This window comes from Electrona antarctica (genome assembly GCF_951216825.1).
Source record: "Electrona antarctica genome assembly, chromosome: 2".
NCBI lineage: Eukaryota > Metazoa > Chordata > Actinopteri > Myctophiformes > Myctophidae > Electrona > Electrona antarctica.
In genome coordinates this window covers 62,392,124-62,414,207 of record NC_136807.1, presented here as the reverse complement: position 1 = coordinate 62,414,207, position 22,084 = coordinate 62,392,124, and the positions used below count along the sequence as shown (strand labels likewise).

The following is a 22,084-nucleotide window of genomic DNA, read 5'->3' as shown; positions in this document are numbered from 1 at the left end:
TTTTGTACCCAACTCTAAAGCCCTAATAAAATCCTAAAATGACTAACTAAAACCTAAAAACAAAACCATTAACCAAAACAAAATGACCCATGACCCCCCACGGGGCGTGGCACTTACAGCCCTTCTCGTGTTCGACATCATGGCTACCACTGGCCCCCCGGCTGCATCTTGGCCCCCCAGCCATGGTCACTGCCCTCTTCACACCCTCCTTCAACCTTCCTTCTGGTTCTGCAGCCCTCTTCCCTGCTTCCCTCTCCAAACACTCCAAGTCTGTTATATAGGCCTCCCTCATTAGTGGCCACACCCAATGGGCAAATCATCAGCTGCAGGTCCTCATTACTTAGTGGGATATTTAGCCAGTCAGTGGAAAGAAAATATGGTTATACCAAATCATGAAACTCAACAAAAAGGAAATATTAAGCAAAACAATAAAGTAAAACCACTCGACAATAATCTTATTCTAAAGCATGCAAAATATACAAAAACACAGCAAACACAAAATCACACAATCAAGCAAAACCAAAACCACAACACATCTAAATTTCCACCGGCTCACACACACACACACACACACACACACACACACACACACACACACGTACACACACTTCTTCTGCACCCTGTTTAGTAGATGTTTTCCGTTTATAATAGTCCAAGTCTCCCTGGTAGAAAGGACATGAACTCGGGGAGGCATTCCTATGTTAGAGAAGTGAAACGTTTTTAAATGTTTCTATATTATTTATCTGGCTAAGCTTTTTTATGAATTCCTGTAGTTTTTTAGGACTTATTTAAATTCAGAGTATTGTTTTGCATTTGATATATTTATTCTTGTGAGTCTGTGCTGTCTTAACTAGGAGAAACATAATTTTGTTTTTGTCTGCTGCTGCAGTTGGAAAAAATGAAAGCAATCTTGAATCTTGAATCTTAAACTAATTATTACTGAACCATTTTTAGATATTTATATTTCACTAGTCTCGCGTTGCCAGACTATTGCCTCTCGCAATTTCCAAATGCTTCCATCATACAGTCTGGAGCAACGGAAGCTCTGATCATGAGTAAAATATAAGTGCTTCCGTCATACAGTCTGGAGCAACGGAATCTCTGATCATGAGTAAAATATAAATGCTACCGTCATACAGTCTGTCTGGAGCAACGGAAGCTCTGTTCATGAGTAAAATATAAATGCTTCCGTCATACAGTCTGGAGCAGCGGATGTTCTGATCATGAGTAAAATATAAATGCTTCCGTCATACAGTCTGGAGCAACGGAAGTTCATGAGTAAAATATAAAGCGGAAGTGGAGCCTCCTCCCCACTTCCGTTTTGAGCAAATGTATCCTAATATAAATCAAAATCATCTAAGCATATAGCTTGCTGCTTAGCAGAAATGGAAATAAAAAAAGCTCTAAACATATTTTAAATATATATTTCCGTGAACGGAAATGGCAGATTCCTTACTCGGATTTTGGGAGGTGTACAGTTCCAGACTCTATATAGCATTATATTTCACCAACATACATGATAGCAGTCCACGTCAGTGGCCTAGCTCCATTTAAGTTTAACATCATATCGCTCGATCACTTGTTAAATCATCTACTCATTGCCAACACATACTATTGTTACACTTAGGACTACAGCTTCACACTCCACAGACAGAGAAACGTGTAATTTGCGTAAAAAACAGCCACCAAAAACAACTGTCTGATCCTCCAACCAGGCACCATAACACCAAAAACTGCCTGCTCCTCCAACCAGGCACCATACCTCACACATCCTCATGCGAGCATAAATAAGGCCTTTACGTGTCAATCATCAAAGAAGGCCAAAGCGAATAGTTAAACTCTGTCTTCATCTTTAGTCCATTCACATTTCACAACCCGCATTCCACGCAGACAAAAAGTGCACATTCATTGGCACGGCCGCCAAAAACACACGCACGACGGTAACGCACACACCAGCATGGCACCGCGCGTAAAGACGCACAGAACAGCTGCTTATAGACCAGCCCAGAGCCATAGAGTAAGACAGAGTTACGACAACTCCGTTCACTTCATGGGGCAGAATGCACTGGACTCAGGTAAATAGCCCAGCTTTAATGATCTTAAATCCCTTTATATTAGATCGTTTTTTTAGTAATAGTAGGTTACAACATAAACATTACAGAGACTTTAGTTGTCACTGTGCAATACTAACATGTTGCACACATGCCTAAAATTGCTGATATTTGCGCCGCCCTCGTTGAAAACAATGTATTTCACTCTCCATCCAGGCTCGAGGGGGGGGGGGGGGAGGTTCAGTGGTGTCAGTGGTTTTCATTCAACCTACGGTATTTCATTAGCCTGACACTCAGGCTGAATTTTCATTTAATTTCCTTTCCAGGACATCATTTTTTAATCGTAGCGATTCAGGCCTGGAGCCAGGCTAGTATTTCATGTCAATCAAGGCCCACTATTTATTTATTCTGCATTTATGAGCCACGGACCACCATTTGATGACATTTAGCCTCTCAGACCCATTTGAGCCACGGACCACCATTTGATGACATTTAGCCTCTCAGACCCATTTGAGCCACGGACCACCATTTGATGACATTTAGCCTCTCAGACCAATTTGAGCCACGGACCACCATTTGATGACATTTAGGGGGGGGGGGGGGGGGGGGGTATTTTTTGTCTGACTGTCACTGTATCTCATGCTGTTTAAAGGACATATAACATAAAATTCAACTTTTTCAATTTATTTTGTGTTTTTGGGGCTCCCATATGTGTTTTCTATCCCCAAAAATAACCAATTTTGAACAGTCAAGCTTTCATATCATATGGGTGCTTTATTAATGGAAATTGCTCTCAGGAACAGCTCCACTGATTTTGTCCTCATCGTGATGTCATCAATGTCACCCTACTTTGTATAATTCCTCCTCTTCTTCAATCTTCAGTTCCAAATTTGCATTTCCACTTTGTTTACAATGTCCGCCAATGTTGATTTTCCAAGCTGGCATGGAATTACAAACAAGCCTGGTTTTATCTAGCGTCAGTATTATAATGACTCAAATATTAAATAATCTGCATATCAGCACCCCCACCACCTCAGGACATTGTGGTATTGCAGCTAAAACTGCTTTCAAAGTCCAGAAATAAATGACAAGGACTGGTTATATCAGAGTGGTGATTGAGGCTCAAACCATTAGAAATAAGTTTGAGGGACAATATTATATTAAATATTAAAAACAGTTTTAAAATGCATGTTATTTCTGAGTATTTATTCAATCAAATCAATCAATCAATCAATCAATCAATCAATGCATGATGCATTCATCCATTCACATGCATGGCTTTCAGTGAAAAAAAAGGGAAAATATGTGAAGCATAAAAAGCTACAGTATTATTCCTCTGAAATCACATATTTCATGCAATGGCAGAAACACAGGTTGAAATCTAAAACGCATACTTAATAATTCTGGGTGCCTGCCATGCAATGGCAGAAACACAGGTTGAAATCTAAAACGCATACTTAACTAGAAACAAATTTCAGGAAATTTGACTGGGTGCCTGCAGCTCGCCAAGTCTGTGCAGCATTTGAGCCACGGGCCAACATTTGATGACATTTAGCCTCTCAGACCCTGTAAGGGTCCATTTGGTTGACTTGCAATAGGGTATTTTGTCTAAGTTTATTGCACATTACGTTGCCACCAACATTATAATGCTAACATGCTAACATGCTAATACTAACATGCTAATGCTAACATGCTAATGCTAACATGCTAACATGTTAATGCTAACATGCTAATGCTAATATGCTAATGCTAACATGCTAATATGCTAATGCTAACATGCTAATGCTAACATGCTAATGCTAACATGCTAACATGCTAATGCTAACATGCTAATGCTAACATGCTAATATGCTAATGCTAACATGCTAATGCTAACATGCTAATGCTAACATGCTAATATGCTAATGCTAACATGCTAACATGCTAATGCTAACATGCTAATGCTAACATGCTAACATGCTAACATGCTAATGCTAAAATGCTAACATGCTAATGCTAACATGCTAATGCTAACATGCTAAGGGGTCCATTTGGTTTCGCTCAGGGGGGCGGCCCGGTTCTGGCGAGCCGCCCCGTGTCCGAAACGGTTGAGAAATGACAGAGTTACGTGTTTCCCCGAATTTCTCTATTGACTTTCAATGTGTGTGTGTGCGTGCACATGTGTGCATGTGCGTGCATGTGCGTGTGTGCGCGCGTGTGTGAGAGTTGGTCAGGTGACCTTGAATCAAAAACAGAAAACGACACGTTACTTTGGAGCCACATTGCTCTGGCATACTGGTACGTAGAAACACGATTTAAACGTCCAAAAGGCCATCCACTTTGTGGCGGTTCAGACGGAATTCGAATACGTTGCACGGTTTGCCCGCTATCGCAGTTCAAAGTGTGTGTGTTCTGAGCAATATTCTCGACTCAGAGTGTCGCACGCCCAGAGAGAGAGCGGATCAGAGTGAGAAGCCAATGTGAAGACTATACCGAAATTCTCCAAACAAATCGTCCTCACGGCCAAAATATTCACTTTACACGCATGGGTTTCGGTAATTTTGTAGCCACACTCGTCCTCTTTCACCCAATGTCACAACCAAAGCCCAGATACATACAGTACGTGAACTACAGCCCTGAAAGCGACAGGTGTACCATCATAATGTGTCATAAACTCCATGTTAACTGCCTGAATGACTCAGCAATTTTTTCATCACAAGCACAATTCTTAACTCGCTCTTATAACCACGTTTTTTATCGTACCAATACCACGATCGCACACGGCGTACCTCAATGCCTCGGGTCACTCACGGCGAGAACAAAAATCGCATTCGACTTTTACTTTTTGCGATAGAGCAATTTGTTCGGACATACGTTCTCTCATAGAGAGTCACTGTGCTTTTATCTTTCAATACTGTTTGCATTGCATAGACTAGCCCAGGTGAAAATGATACTTTGTTAATGATCCAAGGTCACCTGACCAACTCTCACACACGCGCGCACACACGCACATGCACGCACATGCACACATGTGCACGCACACACACACATTGAAAGTCAATAGAGAAATTCGGGGAAACACGTAACTCTGTCATTTCTCAACCGTTTCGGACGTGGGGCGGCTCGCCAGAACCGGGCCCCCCCCCCCCCCCCCCCCCCCCCTGAGCGAAACCAAATGGACCCCTTAGCATGTTAGCATTAGCATGTTAGCATGTTAGCATTAGCATATTACCATGTTAGCATGTTAGCATTAGCATGTTAACATGTTAGCATTAGCATATTAGCATGTTAGCATGTTAGCATTAGCATGTTAGCATGTTAGCATTAGCATGTTAGCATTAGCATGTTAGCATTAGCATGTTAGCATGTTAGCATTAGCATGTTAGCATGTTAGCATGTTAGCATATTAGCATGTTAGCATTAGCATGTTAGCATTAGCATATTAGCATGTTAGCATTAGCATGTTAGCATTAGCATGTTAGCATTAGCATGTTAGCATGTTAACATTAGCATTAGCATGTTAGCAGGTTAGCATTAGCATATTAGCATGTTAGCATTAGCATGTTAGCATGTTAGCATTAGCATGTTAGCATGTTAGCATTATCATGTTAGCATTAGCATGTTAGCATGTTAGCATTAGCATGTTAGCATGAGCATGTTAGCATTAGCATGTTAGCATTAGCATGTTAGCATGTTAGCATTAGCATGTTAGCATTAGCATGTTAGCATTAGCATGTTAGCATTAGCATATTAGCATGTTAGCATTAGCATGTTAGCATTAGCATAAGCATGTTAGCATTAGCATGTTAGCATTAGCATGTTAGCATGTTAGCATGCTAGCATTAGCATGTTAGCATTAGCATGTTAGCATTAGCATGTTAGCATGTTAGCGTTAGCATGTTAGCATTAGCATGTTAGCATGTTAGCATTAGCATGTTAGCATTAGCATGTTAGCATGTTAGCATTAGCATGTTAGCATTAGCATATTAGCATGTCAGCATTAGCATGTTAGCATTAGCATGTTAGCATGTTAGCATTAGCATGTTAACATGTTAGCATTAGCATGTTAGCATTAGCATATTAGCATGTTAGCATTAGCATGTTAGCATTAGCATTTTAGCATGTTAGCATTAGCATGTTAGCATTAGCATGTTAGTATGGTAGCATGTTAGCATTAGCATGTTAGTATTAGCATGTTGGTGGCAACGTAATGCGCAGTAAACTTAGACCAAATACCCCATTGTAAGTCAATGGGGAGACCTGGCTTACATGTAACCAAATGGACCCTTACAGGGTCTGAGAGGCTAAATGTCATCAAATGGTGGTCCGTTGCTCAAATGCTGCACAGACTTGGCGAGCTGCAGGCACCCAGTCAAATTTCTTGAAATGTGTTTCTAGTGGATATTGAAGTTACCTTTTAGATTCCAAAACTAAAACTAAAACAAAAACTGGCTCTAGACATTATTAAGGGTGCACCAATGTGGAAATTCTTGACCGATACCGATGTTAAAAAAAACAATCTAGCCGATAGCCGATAGTCACCGATGCCAATGTTTGTATACCGTATTTTTCCAAATGGTAGCCCGGGCTGTTAATATGCTAAATCGATTTGGACGGTTGGACCCCGTCGTTTATAAGGAACTAGACTGCTATTTGCAGTATAGGCCGTTATTTATTTTTGCACCGGTCTGCACGGGGCCATTATTTGGTTACAGTCCCTGTCGAGCATGTTTTTAGTGCAAAATTAAAAGGTATGATAAACATACATAACAGGCAAAGTCTTTTGTCTTTTTGATTTAATATTGAGAATAGGGTCAGCCCGAAGCTCGGCCCGACCCTAAAAATTACCATGTTAGGCCCGAAGCCCGATAAAGCCCCCCCCAAAAAAGCGCCACTTTAATGCATGGCCAGCGCAGCGGCGCGCTAGCCTGGTTAATAAACCAGACCGAATCAGCCGTTGGCAAAAAAAGTTTTGCCTACCAGCGGATTACGGTCTGGCGAGGCTCAGTAGCACGCCTCTTTCCTACAACCGAGAACAGGTCGGGCCAATCGGGACACGGTATGCAATATGGGCGGGCTTTGGTACAGTGACGTTCAATGCTTGAGACACTGAGAATCAAAACAAAGATGGATGCCGCCATGGACACTGCCATATCCTCTGTAGTAGACGGACTGGAAAATATATCTTCTCTAAAAGAAGAACAAACAATTGCCCTTAAGGCTTTTGTTGAAAAACAAGACGTGTTTGCCGTACTCGGGACAGGATTCGGAAAAAGCTTAATTTATCAACTGGCTCCGCTCGTCGGAAAGAAGTTGGGACTGAGTGAAAACCCAGTGGTAGTTGTAGTATCTCCGTTGGTAGCTTTAATGAAGGAACAGGTCAGAGAAGCTACAAAACTCGGACTAACTGCCTTTCAACTCGGAGTCCACGACGATACTGAGATCCTTAGTGGACGCGGACAACTTATATTTGGCAGCCCGGAGCAATGGTTGTTGGATAAGAAGTGGCGAGACCTGTTAAAGTCGGATCTGTTCATGGACAATTTAATGGGAATTGCCATTGATGAGGTTCATCTTATGTACAAATGGTAAGTGTTTGCTGCTAAATGTTCTCATGCCTACGGTATGTGTATTGTGTTGAACTAGAAGCAGCATTAGCTTCGAGTGGATGCTTAGTTAGCATGTCTTGGTTAGCATGTCTAAGCTAACGGACTCCTCCATCTCAGCTGCCTGCCAGCAGCAGCTGAGATGTAACAAAGCAATGCCTTTTGATTCCCGGTGATACTAGTATTATAGTATTATTTGCCAACGGCTGATTCGGTCTGGCTTCTTTGTTTTCTAAATGGTCGCACATTCATTTGGCAAAACCAGTTACAATGATTAGACCTATCGTCCCCCATTGTCCCAGTCTGGCTATTCCTAACCATTAACAGTAAACTGTTTCAAGTTGCCTTGGCCAACAACAATCGAAACACAATTTTGATTGTTTTCACTCGTCATTTCTTTGAAATGACTAGTAAATCTGTATAAGCAGACTTTTATCATCAAAGTACATTATTGGATAGTGATAGGCCTGGTCCAAACGTCCAAGGCTATAATGCCATACATACCATTATAAACAAAGCTACAACGACATTTGTACTGCAGTGTTAACATTGTTTACGAGATATTGTATGAAAACAAAGTTACAGATACTCCTGTGTTGTCCTGTTTACTTACACATATGCTAATTTACACATTCATGGTGAATTGTTGTTGGGGTTTTTATTTAGAGAATTAAGCACATAAGCCATACATACATTCACCTTTTTTGGTACTGTTTAGCCCCTAACACAAGCTAATACACTATCATATCATCTGAGCTTTTTGTTTGTATTCTTGCAAGAAACATCTAAATGTAAGCATTCTATTGTTCTGGTATCTTTCCTAGGGGAGTGGGAAAAGGAGCGAAACCAGCCTTCAGAGAGAGTTTTTCCAAGTTGAAAGATTTGAGATCGCTCACCAAGCCGGGTCAGTACATTTAACTACATTTAATATTTCCTTAACCACTTGAACCCTAGTTTTCCTATTCTGGGAGTTGCATGTACTGTAAATAGCAGAAATACACTCACAGCTCATGGCAATGCACTCTGAGCTTAAAGAATGGCTAATTTAATCCTAGAATGTTTGTGTGACATTAACCCATTTAGACCTATCGTCAAAGAAAAAAAGTCTTCTAAATCTGGACAGTTTTCTGAAATACCTATGCTCAATATTTCATGTCAAGGATAAAGACATAAAGAGTTGGATGACCCGTAATTACCTACTCCTCAACTCTGACAAAACGGAAGTTATCATTATTGGCCCTAAGCCCCTAAGAGACAAACTAGCCGACGAGAACTTTTCCCTAGATGGCATTACCTTGGCCTCCAAGGCCACTGTAAAGAATCTGGGAGTTATCTTTGATCAAGATATGTCCTTCAAATCTCACATCAAACAAATCTCAAAGACTGCCTTTTTTCACCTGCGTAATATTGCAAAGGTTAGGCACATCCTGTCCAAAAATGACGCAGAAAAACTTGTCCACGCATTTGTTACCTCAAGGCTGGACTACTGCAACTCGCTATTGTCAGGCTGCCCAAGTAAGTCTCTGAAAAGCCTACAGCTAGTTCAAAATGCTGCGGCGCATGTGCTGACAGGTACCAGAAGAAGAGACCATTATCACTCCTTCACTGGCCTCTCTACACTGGCTCCCGGTTAAATACAGAATAGAGTTCAAAATTCTTCTCCTCACCTACAAAGCTCTCAATGGTCAGGCACCACAATATCTCAAATAACTCATCGATCCCTACAAACCAAATAGAACAACAGTGCGTTTACAGTATGCAAATATGCTTACTGTCCCAAAAATATCAAAAGTTACAATAGGAGGCAGGGCGTTTAGGTCCCAGGCACCTCAGCTGTGGAACCTTCTCCCGGCTTCGGTCCGTGGGGCTGACACGCTCTGCACATTCTGTAAATGACCACCCACAGCTATGGGTTATGTGTGGTTTAAACCTGTCCACTAGGTGGCAGAGTTGGCCCATGTCTTTTCTGGGCGCGCATTGCGTCAATACAAGGTGAAGGTGACGTTAAAGAGTTGAAAGTTCATTGAAAGACAAGATGGCGGCAGCGCATGCAGTTCAGAACGAACTCTGTCAGAACGTTTTTATATTTCATGTTTAACACCCCTTGGAAGGCGGAATGAGGTTTGTGAGATGAATATTTCATAGTACAAAGAGTGTGGGTTTATATTAAGTGTAGTTAAAAAGATCGTTTTTATTGCTATAATGTACACACTTAAATGCCACACCACAATGTTTGCAACACGTGTGTCTAATGCCATTTTATAGCTACAAGTTGGCTTATGATGATTAAGAAATATATACCATTGTGTTTGTCAAGTTTGAAGCTTATTTTTGGCTAAACTGTATGCTTAATGACTAGTGTATTTTGACTAATGTTGATTATATATATCTTTGTCATATTTCTGCAGTTTTTACGGTGCATTTTGGTGCTTCACCAAAATAAAGAGCATCATCATCATCAGTTTGGAAACTCTACTGTCTCATCATTAATGTCCATTAACCAAGCCCAGGGGGCAGTTACAGTAAAAACTCACTGCTGGATATGAGACCAGCGAGTTATCATCGACACGACGACCAGAGACATCCATTCTGTGTGACCCTTCCCTTCCTGTGAGTCCTCTTCAGAGCACCAAGTGAACAAGATGTCAGACAACGGAGAACAAGTAAGCAACACAGTAGAGACACAAGAGGAGGACAAGAGCAGAAGTACAAGACAAAGAACATTCACAGAGAAAGGAAGAGAAATGCATGACAAGGATACGAAGAAAAAAGAGAAATCATTTAACAAGGCTTATGACACATGGAAGAAGATTGCACGGGAAAATAGGATTCAATTAAAAGCCTTTTGCACTGTAGACGACCTTGATAAATTGAACCAAGACATCCAGTCAAGTCGGGATGATGTCTGCCTTGACTATCAGTCAATTATACAGAACCAGACCCCAACACAAGAGATTCTCAAGAGGATGGAAGCATGTGTCACTCTGACCAGCGAGATTAATGATCTTGTATGCAAACGAAAAGAGACCGTTAAAGAAGAATTTAATGACCGACTGGAAAAGGACAGAGTGAGAATTAGACTAAATAAGGATGAGTATGGGTCTGTCTTCGGTCACACAAAGACTGAAACCATTTCAGAAAAATCTAATAACTCAAATAACTCGAACAAAAGAGAAGATGCAGAAGCAGAACTTGCAGCTAAGATGGAAGAAGCAAAGGCCATGAAAGAAATCCATGCTCAACAAGAACATCTCCACACACTAGAGAGTGAAGAGGCTAGAATGTTGGCAGCAATGAAGCAGAAGGAGGCGGAGTTTCGAATGAAGCTGGAGAAGGAGAGGACAAAGCTACAGCAGTTAAAGGCAGAAACAGGAGTCAAGGTAGCAGCAGCCCGTGTGAGGGCCTACGACAGTTCTGGAAGCGATTACGAAGAAGAGAATAACCCAGAAACAAACACTGCTCACCAAGCATCTCCTGGGGTGTCAGCCAACCAAGAGGCTGTCAGTCTAGCCCAAGCAATCGCAAGCTCATTAAGCATGAACCGCCTGCCTGCACCAGAACCAACAACATTCAGTGGTGACCCCATGAAGTTTCTTGACTGGAAAATGACATTCATTGCCCTGATCGATCGAAAGCCCCTCCCACCAAGTGAGAAGATGTTCTATCTGAAAATGTACCTTAATGGAGAAGCACGCAAGGCTGTGGAGGGATTCTTCTACAGGGACTCAGAGGATGCATACAGAGGAGCATGGACAGTCCTGCAAGAGAGGTATGGGAATCCTTTCATCATACAGAAGGCCTTTAGAGATAAGCTCATGAGATGGCCTAAGATCAATGCAAACGATCCTTTTGCACTTAGAGAGTTTGTTGACTTCTTAAAAGGATGCACAGAGGCAATGCCCCACGTCAGAGGACTGGCTATACTAAACGACTGTGAAGAAAATCACAAACTGCTCAATAAACTCCCTGAGTGGATCGTACGAAGGTGGAGCAGAATCGTAGTAGATGAACTGGACTTGTCTGGAAATTATCCAAGTCTAGCAAGTTTCACAGCGTTCCTGAACAAAGAGGCCCGGATAGCCTGCAACCCCATTGCTTCCCCATTACTGTTTAGCTCCAAAACTACAGAAGAGAAGTTTCCCAAGAGAGCCAAAGCCTTCTACACAAGCATGGAAGAGGAGGATGACACCTCGGAGACAGAATATTCATCCAGTAAAGCGAAACCACCATGCTCTGTCTGCAAAGAAGAAACACACAGCATTGTGAGGTGCCCCACTTTTGCATCAAAAACCATTGGAGATAAAAAGGCATACATCCATCAAAACAATCTCTGCTTTGGATGCTTGAGGACAGGACACAAAAGTATAGAATGTAAAGGGCGACACACCTGTAACACCTGCAGCCGTCGTCATCCCACATGTCTTCACGAAGAGAGAACACAAAGGCCAGTGGAAGCAACAAAGAGTGACTCAGCTACGACGAACGATCAAAGACAAGAAATCCACAAGGTAGTATCGCATACAACGACAAGATTTGGTCCTGCCAGTGCCACCTCTAACATTGTTCCAGTATTCGTGTCCTCAACGGAAGAGCCACAGAGAGAGGTTCTCACTTATGCACTGCTCGATACACAGAGCGATTCAACATTCATCCTAGAAGGTCTGCTGGACAAGCTGAATGTGGAAAGTCAACCAGTGAAGCTGAGACTCAGTACAATGACAGCTGTGGACACAGTCATAACAAGTAAGTGTGTCACAAGTCTACAAGTTCGAGCACTCCAAACTGGAAACAACATCGGTGTACCACAAGCCTACACTCGTAGCTTCATCCCAGTGGACAAGTCTTACATCCCAACCTGGAAAACAGCACTACAGTGGCCTCACCTCAAACACCTAGCAGACAAGTTGCCAGCACTTCAAGACTGTGGGGTGGGACTGTTAATCGGCTGTGACTGTCCAGCAGCGCTAGCTCCTATTGAAGTCGTCACAGGAAGCAAAGACGAACCCTTTGCACAACGAACAGAGCTTGGCTGGAGCATAATAGGCACATCGAATCGTCATCCAGAGCGACAGGGAACCCAGAGTATTGTGCACCGAGTTGCCGTAAAGGAAATGCCGTCCCCATCAACGACTGTCGTCCAGAATACCTTGGAGTCAGACTTCACCGAAATGATCTACAAAAGCAAGGATAAGTCACGGGATGATGCTCGTTTTATACAATTCCCCAGTGACAACATTCGACAGAAAGAGTTAACCAGTGTCTCAGCATTTGAAGAAGCCAATAGACTAATCATCGAAGCACAGGATTTGTGTAAAAGAGAGAGCCCACGTCTGCACAAATTCAACTGGAAGGACTACGTAGATCCCTCCGAAAGAGCTACAGCCACTGAACCTCGGAAGCTCAAACAGGGTGCAATTCTAACGGAGCATGCAGTTGGCCTTCAGCGGTCTTTCGAAGAGGACACTTTCACCTTCAATGTCGACAGGAGAAAACAACCTTCAACTCGTCAGGACGGACCACAGTCGGACGACTTGAAGCCACGGTGGGAGGAGTGGAAGGATGGCATTAAGAAATTCAGAGAAGTTGCAATACATAAATGCTACAATCCACATGACTATGACTATGGCAACACTCAACCTCCTTGAGAGTGATAGACGCTCGTTACATATCTTTGATATACTGAAAGGGACATTTGTATTGTGCTACACATTTTTTGCAGGTCTAAGAAAAGAGTGGTCAATTGTTGATCTAGAATTCCTGTATGATTCATTCATATGTTCTAACTGTATTTCATCATAGCAGGATTTGGTGGGAGTGTAAATGACCACCCACAGCTATGGGTTATGTGTGGTTTAAACCTGTCCACTAGGTGGCAGAGTTGGCCCATGTCTTTTCTGGGCGCGCATTGCGTCAATACAAGGTGAAGGTGACGTTAAAGAGTTGAAAGTTCATTGAAAGACAAGATGGCGGCAGCGCATGCAGTTCAGAACGAACTCTGTCAGATTTTTATATTTCATGTTTAACACCCCTTGGAAGGCGGAATGAGGTTTGTGAGATGAATATTTCATAGTACAAAGAGTGTGGGTTTATATTAAGTGTAGTTAAAAAGATCGTTTTTATTGCTATAATGTACACACTTAAATGCCACACCACAATGTTTGCAACACGTGTGTCTAATGTCATTTTATAGCTACAAGTTGGCTTATGATGATTAAGAAATATATACCATTGTGTTTGTCAAGTTTGAAGCTTATTTTTGGCTAAACTGTATGCTTAATGACTAGTGTATTTTGACTAATGTTGATTATATATATCTTTGTCATATTTCTGCAGTTTTTACGGTGCATTTTGGTGCTTCACCAAAATAAAGAGCATCATCATCATCAGTTTGGAAACTCTACTGTCTCATCATTAATGTCCATTAACCAAGCCCAGGGGGCAGTTACACATTCAAGACTAGGTTGAAAACCTTTCTCTATGACAAAGCCTATAGCTAGACTTGTCTCCAGTACTCGCTCACCCGATAAAGTCATAAGGGTGAGAACTGAGTAAGGGGAACCTCCCACCAAACCCCGCACCTGTGCTGTGTGTCTGCTAAATACCATAATTGTACATTGTTTGTGTGGGTTTGTCTCCCAGCAGTGCTTGTAATATACACCGTATAGGCTCCAGTAAGGCCTGCCACTAATCCAACTCCTTCCCCGGAGTCTCTTTTTGTCCTCCACTTTGCAGTTCCGTGGACCTCTAATATTAACCCCCAACTGACTGCCGAGTGTGACCGTGGACCAGGCCACTTCATGGAGCCCAGCAGTCTCCCAGCAGTGCTTGTAATATACACTGTATAGGCTCCAGTAAGGCCTGCCACTAACCCAACATCCGGGGAATCCTTCCCCGGAGTCTCTTTTTGTCCTCCACTTCGCAGTTCCGTGGACCTCTAATATTAACCCCTAACTGACTGCCGAGTGTGACCGTGGACCAGGCCACTTCATGGAGCCCACCAGAAGTGTGACCGTGGACCCGGCCTCACAGTGCACGACCTGGACCAGATGTGGACCAGGCCCCTCCATGGAGCCCACCCTGTCTATCTCTCTTCTATTCTTTCTTCCTATTCCCCTCTACCCTCCCCCCTCTCCCCCGACACGGTCGAGGCAGATGGCCGCCCACCCTAGAGTCGGGTTCTGCCTGACGTTTCTTCCTAAAGGGGAGTTTTTCGTTACCATTGTCGTAATATTGCTTGCTCTGGGTGGATCTTTGTTGGTTGTAAAGTGTCTTGAGACAACTTGTTGTGATTTGACACTTTAATAAAATTGAATTGAATTGAATTGAAGGATCCCAAAAATTATATGTAATTGAATGCTGACCCCCATCTGAAAATATGTTGTTCCAGTGACCCCCCGGAAGCAAAGATTTGAGTTTTTCATAAATAGCAGACCTACAAGCTCGTAGCGCGGTGCTGCGCTATGAGCTTGTAGCTCTGCTATTGTTTCAATAGCTAAAGTATAACATAATGCTTAAAACACCAAAAGGGGTTCCCGACGCCTATTTATGAGTTGTTGCAAGTCGAGGTTCCTACTAGATCTAGGCAGGTACTGCCAGAACAAAATATGTTGATCAGAGAGAAGCTGGAGTCATACAGGGATAGTTTGGTTCCTGCAAATGCTCATCTGTTCACCTCAAAGAAAGGCTGCACTGGGTTTGGCACAGAACTCATTGATGCTGTTGTAGAACATAGTTCCAAGATATTTGACATGTCATACATTAAACGCAATATCCCAGTATTCTTTCAGCGCTATGCAAATCAAATTTTAAAAACTATTGGCGAGGTATTTCAGGACATTGACGGCTTGGATACCAGTCACTTGGAGACCAGTGACTCTTCTCGCTTTGACTTGCCTGATATGTATTACACTGGTCACTTTGATGATGAGGCAGATGTTGACCAAATCATCCAAATGCAAACATCACCCAGCAGCTCAGATTCTGCAACGTCTATTGTGTCTGCAATGTCAGGACTGTCGCTAATCCATTCCTCTGACTGAAAATGTGTGTTTTGTTGTTGCCCTGGTTTTTGTAAAGTGCAGAACAAAGCAAAAAAAATGCAGCTTCTGGAAATGTGAAAATTGGATAATATGCCAAAAATAGCACCTGTATTGCCAATAGTTTGCACAAATAAAGTGACAAAATGTTTACAATGTTTTCCTGGATATTTTCACTACACAGACATGGCATCTAATGTGCATTTTGGAGCATGGACTTATGTATCTGATATAAACACAGAGGTTCTTTTACTTTTCCTGCAGCTCATCTGACATTTTAGAGAGTTGTCCTGATATAATTGTTCAGTCGTGATTTTATTTCAATCTAAAACATATATATTAATATATATTTAAGAACTAGAATATTTTGGTTAAATATGTACAATTATGTTGTGAATTTATTCTAGCCATGTGCAATCCATGGTAAAGTAGCCCATTGTCTATAAAACAATTTTCAATGATTCTTCATTCTAATACTCTAAAATCAGCCGATTAGAGTACAGAATACCGGTACTTTTAAGGAGCAAGATGTGAACACGTTCAACTCAGAATATCATCTTTAAGACCTGCAAGCTTGTAGATAAGCCATTTATGGAAAAAGGTTGAAATCAATGATTGTGTCGACAATGTTGAAATTAAAAAAAGTCTTCATGACAGTTTTCTGAAAAACCTGTTTCTATATCAGTGGTGCTCAATATTTCATGTCAAGGACCCCAAAAATAATGTGTAATTGGCCACCGACCCCCATCTGAAAATATGTTATTCCAGGAACCCCTCAGAAGCAAAGAGTTGAGTTAAAAACTTTCGCTGTAAAAGAATATATATTCAAAGATTTGAGCCACATTTTCTCAAAAATAGCAGACCTACAAGCTCGTAGCGAGCTTGTAGATGAGCTATTTTTCAACAGCTAAAGTATAACATAATGCTTAAAACACAAAAATGGGTTCCCGCCCTGAAGGTGTTACTTTAAGCAAACCTTATTAATTCAATGTGTTGCTACCTGGAAAACTACCCTTTGAGATGGAGTCAGTGGCAAAATAGATTTTATGGGATCCGTCACAAGATTTGATATAATCAGCCTCAGGTCTTAATGGGTTAAAGTAAATACTGTCAATATGTAATGATTAGGACATATTTGACTACAAACTAATAAGGTAAATACAGTTATGCTATCTATATAGTAAAGTAAGTATAGCTTTTTCATCCGTTGAACAATGACAGGTGTACTACAGTAAATGTGGCATCATTATTATGCTTGTTGAAAATAATGCAGGCAATGTTCTCAAGGAATTTTTATTCATCTTGTCAGGTACAAAAGCTTAGTATGTCACAGCATTTTCAAAAATCGTCATGTAAAATGAGGTGTACAATAACAAGCAACAGCCGTCAATGTGCAAAGGCGGCCTCACTGACCTGGCCGAACAATATACAACTTTTTTTTAAATGCTCAGGTAGATGGAGGAGCAGCAGTACTAAGATGTCCAGAAGTATCACAAACTAAATCTGGGTTTTCCTCCACTCTCTAAGCTTGTGCCTCATCCACTTACAGTAGTTGTCGTAGTGAAGGGTTTTCAACAAATCTCGACTGAATTTAGGGAATGCACCAAACTCTCTTCCGGCTTGAGGTCTGAATAAAGCTGCTTCCCTAAAAACCTTACAAGGGTCAGAATATCTTCAGTGTCTTGTTTTGCTTTGTGAATGCCACTCGGCTTCGTCAGCTTCAGCTCTTTGTCCGTTTGGTCCATCATCACCCTGAGAGGACCTATGGACTGGCTGATCCTAGCTGCAGCCTGCTCTGACAGATTTGGCCCCAGCCCCTTTAAAAAGGACTTGAGGAAATTATTCTGGTGTTCTAGGTGCAGATCAAGAGGCATATTATTCCCCTGGCCACCCCTACCATTCCAGAAACGGTTCCACGTAAGAGAGTGAGCTAAGCAAGGAGCTAGTGTGGCCTTGAGCTGCAAAGTCATGAGAAACGTACTGCACGCATACTGTGTGTGACCAAATGCTTTGTAAAACTTTAGTCCCAGTAGGTACAGTCTCATCAGCCTCTCACCATCCCCCTCTTTCACTGCGTCCAACATGTTCAACAGAAAAAAGCTGAAGCTCAGTCTTGCTTCAGTGTGCTCCGTTTTGTGGTCCCGTTGGAGTGGCGTGGATGGTCCGCGAACTTGAGAAATACTGGCGTCATGGTCTAATTTAATAAATCTGTCAACTATATCTGCTACCATGTCAGAAAGAAACTTTCTTTGATCCTCCATGGTTCCAGCAAGAACCCTCAGCGGAATGAAATCATCTGGGATTTCTGGTGAAATATAAAATAAATTGTTGTTTGTCAAAAACAAAAAAAGTATTTACAAAATAAACATCACAATACAGAATCAGAATATCTGTATTGTCATTGTTCAGTGAGAACATAATTGATTAGCAAACAAGCTCAGTGCATTAAAGACACAAGTCCATCCATAGTGTATAAATGAAAGTGTCAAGTGTCAGAGTTTAGAGATATGACAGCTCTGGGGTAGAAACAAACTTTCAGTATGTTTGTTCCTGCCTTAGTCCCTGAGGATGCAGTTGGCCCTCCTGCTACAATGTGGATACATCTAATAGATATCAAAATCAAATACTGAATATACTAAAATTACAATTATTGTGCTGAGAGAATGCACTGTATGAAAAATGTAATGTACCTTCCATATCAGTCAACCCAAGGTGTTCCATTGCAGCTGCCAGGAACAGTGCCGTTGTGTCTTTGGAAACAAAGTCTTTGTAGGCATTGTATGCCTTCGTTGGTCCCTGCTTAGCATTGCTGCACCTGTTAATCAGAAATGTAATCTTTAATTTCAATCCTAAATGTCTTGGTATCCCTCAGTCACCTCACACATAAAAACAGTTATTTGCATCCGTCATTCAGCTTCACTCAGCTCACCGTCTCTCACCGACAAACACAGTCTCCTCAGTCACCTTCACTCAATTCAATATCTCTCTCACTCAGGTACACAGTATTTTTATGAAATGAATAACACAGGCAGTTGTTTTCCATTGTGCAGACTTCATGTACTGGAGCACTTTACATAAAGGGCATTGCACTCTAACCCCACTATGTAAGTGTATTCCAGAGACAGTTACTTAATACTGTTCCGGGTTTTCTCAGTAAAATGATATTACCGTAATATTATCAAGAACACAAACAAGTATAGTTAATTGAATCAATTTCAATGTTATTTCTATAACTAGAGGGCATTCAAGAGTAATGGCTTTCTTGCCCACAATAACTAGTTATGCCCACTCTTGAATGGGCATAAGCATATTAGTCTCACAATGGCCAGACGTGAATCTGCCGGTAAAAGAAAAATGCTTATAGAAAAGCCAGTATATAAGCATATCAAGTTTGGTTTCATCTAATTTACAGTATTTTAGAATGTATGGCATGGACATAAACCCTCAGTATGAAACAATCTGTGTTCTCATTGTCTTCTGCACAAAGTTACAACTGCCCAGTGCCCACATATTTGCTATCCATACCTCCCCAGGCAAGACTAGGGCAATTTCATGTTGGTAGCACTGCATTTCTCGTCCCAGTGTGCAGTACTACAATGCATTCATTATCCAGACATTATTATCCATGTTCAGTTTGCAGGTGACAAAACACTGAACAAAACAATTGGAGAATGTGTGACGTCACTTATACTGATGGGGAAAACAGCAGATCTACAAGCTCAGAACACATGACAGTGTAAAACGTTTGAGTTTATAGATATGTTTTGAAGCTATTTCAAGTTAAACTTACTTTAACATGTTCATGTTGGCAACAAGAGTTCCACGATCCTTTGCTGACGCGTCCTTGAAGAAAATCTTGTGATGGATCTAAAATGACATGACAATGGTTTGTTATAAATCACAGTGGACGTTACAATGGTATCACGCGTACGCCAACCGTACTAGATTTCTATATGTCTATTCCTAGTAAGATGACATTTACTAGAGTTGCGGTGCAGGTTCTACTTTACTTTAGAGAGGACATTACAGTTAGAATGATCAATCATGCTATGTTTATGTATTTCACCATAGCATAAAGTAGTTTAACAATTCATTTAAATTGTTTGTAATACAATGGGTTTCCACTTAACATAACAGTTAAAATATAATATTCTCTCTTTAATGACACTCACTTCAAAAAGATTTCTGATGGCATGCCAGTCTTCAAACTTGAAGTGCATGCCCTCCAGTCTTTTCTCCGGGTTGTCTCCCTGATTGAAGGACCACTGTATATTTCGGGAGTTTGCCTCAGACAGCCGATCACCCCCGAAGAACGCTGGAGAAAGCCCTCCCGGTACTTGTGGCACATACCTTAAGAGAATACACAAAAAGGAGGGGTTAAAAGTGAATCGACCGTCACACCTCGCTTGACAAAAAGCAACAGTGGAGCCTGATAAGATACTTACTTTTTATGAAGTTGGAACAGTACATCCGTCAATTCTTCAGTTTTATTTTCTAGGTGGAGTTGGGCGAAGTTTTTTTACTGCCCTGGGCTTTTTGGTTGGTGTCACTAGTCGGGACCTTTTATCTGAAGAAGATGAATCATAGCTGGATGGTGTTGGTGATGGCGAGGCGCCTGATGACAAAGCTGGATCCGAACCATAGCTACATGTTGCGCGCCAGTTAGCTGCGGCTTCTTCGTTCGAACCATGGCTAGTTGATGTTATTATTGAAGCTGCTGCGGCAAATAAAAAAACTGCTGCGGCAATAAAAAAACAAGTAAGCGGTTAAACGTTGAAAAATGAAAACAAGATAACATGTTTTTAAAATCATATAAACAATGAAAATAGCTAAACAATGAAAACAATTAGGCAGTATGTTTTTTTTTTTTTTAAATAAGTAAAGAACTAGAGGGTGAAAATGAAACCAACTACGCAATATACTTTAAATAGGTGTTTTTCAAAACATGAATGCCACCATTTTCAACTATAAAGTGGTGGAGTTTCTGATAGAGCTCAAATACATCATTCCTTAGGATAATGTCCATTCTAACACCTCGTTCAGTGACGTCGATTAACAGGGTGTAAAATGCTAATAATCGTGACTCTGAAAACTTTGCGTCTTCGTTCATCGCAAGGAAAACACTTGAAAAATGAGGACTGTGTACGCCTCTGCTACGATATCATACACTTTATGTTCTCTATAAATGTCAAAAAGCGAAATTAAAACATTACATTACATTTGCATTTACAGCCTAGTTTAACAAAAATAATGCGTTCCAACATTTTGCTTAACCCCTCTATAATACTGCCCTCGGATGGACTACCGGGGGGCTGGCTGGAAGCAAGCTTTGAGAAAAAGGCTCCCATATTATTATTATTTTTTTCTTTTAAATTGTTTTCGGTATAATAATAAAATCACAATGAGCGCATTCGTGAAACCATTTACGCTTCACGAATCGCGATCTAACACGCAGCAAATATCACGAGTGTGACTCAAACACGTGGCGCGCCACCAGGCCAGAGCCTACAGTATGCGCCTGAACCGCTAGGCCAGCGGGCGCCCTGGATTTGTTTGTTTTTTTGGGGGGGGGGGCCATGCAATCCTCTGAGCTCCCCACTTGTTTGTATCTACAATGTGTGCCGTATTTTCATGAAGTGACCGGACACATACAGACTCCCCAGCCCACCCCACCCAACATTCCCTCACCTTGGCCCACCTTGGCCCACCGCCACCTTGTAGCCCCCAAAGTTGATATTGTCTTTGTCCGTTATGGTCAGGATGTCCGTGACCAAGCCGGTGCCAATGGTCATGTTGCCGTCGCGCAGAGTAAACCGTTGACCCCTCTCGAGAATCATCGGGTGGCGGAGTGTCAGATTCAACGAAGTGTCCTCCCCAGGCATCACCATCTGCTTATCGGCTGGCAGGGTCACACTAGCCGTCATGTCCCAGGTTAGAGAGAACATAACGGGCATGAAATTGCTGACGAATGGCCTGTGTCTGCCTCCTTCTTCCTTACTCAGAATATATATCTGTGCCTGGACCTTCTGGTGTGGCATGGACGATCCTGGTTTGCTCATCACCATGCCTCTCCTCACGTCCTCTCGCTTCAGACCTCGGACCAGAATGCCCACATTGTCTCCTGCCTCTGCCCGATCCAGAGACTTATGGAACATCTCAAGGCCTGTGACCACAGATTTGAAAGCCAGATTATGCCCCATGAACTCACAATCATCTCCCTTCTTGATAACTCCCCTCTGCAACGTTCCAGTAATAACATGAAGTATTTGCACTGTGCCCTTCTTTATCCATTGTGTAACAGCTAATGATGTGGTAGGTGGTGGGGTAGGTGGAAGAGGGTGAGCAAGCAATTTGTGTGTATATGTATGTATTTGTATATTCGTTTGTATCTGTGTACTGTATGTTTTGTGTA

At 41.8% G+C, this 22,084-nt stretch overlaps 2 protein-coding genes across 3 annotated transcripts in view; one reads left to right on the top strand and one right to left on the bottom strand.

The window, feature by feature from the left end:
- The window catches only part of LOC306943933 (elongation factor Ts, mitochondrial-like), a gene marked incomplete at both ends in the record, with an annotated part of 292,477 nt that overhangs the window by 242,063 nt on the left and 28,330 nt on the right, over window positions 1-22,084 (top strand). The gene's annotated exons all lie outside the window — the stretch shown is intronic.
- On the bottom strand, window positions 16,952-21,694 carry LOC306938621 (uncharacterized protein). Of its 2 annotated transcripts, none has more exons than XM_079522885.1 (6): window positions 21,361-21,694; window positions 20,118-20,410; window positions 19,845-20,022; window positions 19,463-19,539; window positions 18,363-18,487; window positions 16,952-17,977 (listed from the first exon to the last, which is right to left on the bottom strand). In XM_079522885.1, exons 3-6 carry the CDS (start codon window positions 19,890-19,892, stop codon window positions 17,244-17,246), a joined length of 984 nt encoding a protein of 327 aa, XP_079379011.1. In that variant the 5' UTR covers window positions 19,893-20,022; window positions 20,118-20,410; window positions 21,361-21,694; the 3' UTR covers window positions 16,952-17,243. The 2 variants fall into 2 exon arrangements, with proteins under 2 accessions (XP_079379011.1, XP_079379010.1); XM_079522884.1 differs by having other exon boundaries at window positions 20,118-20,407.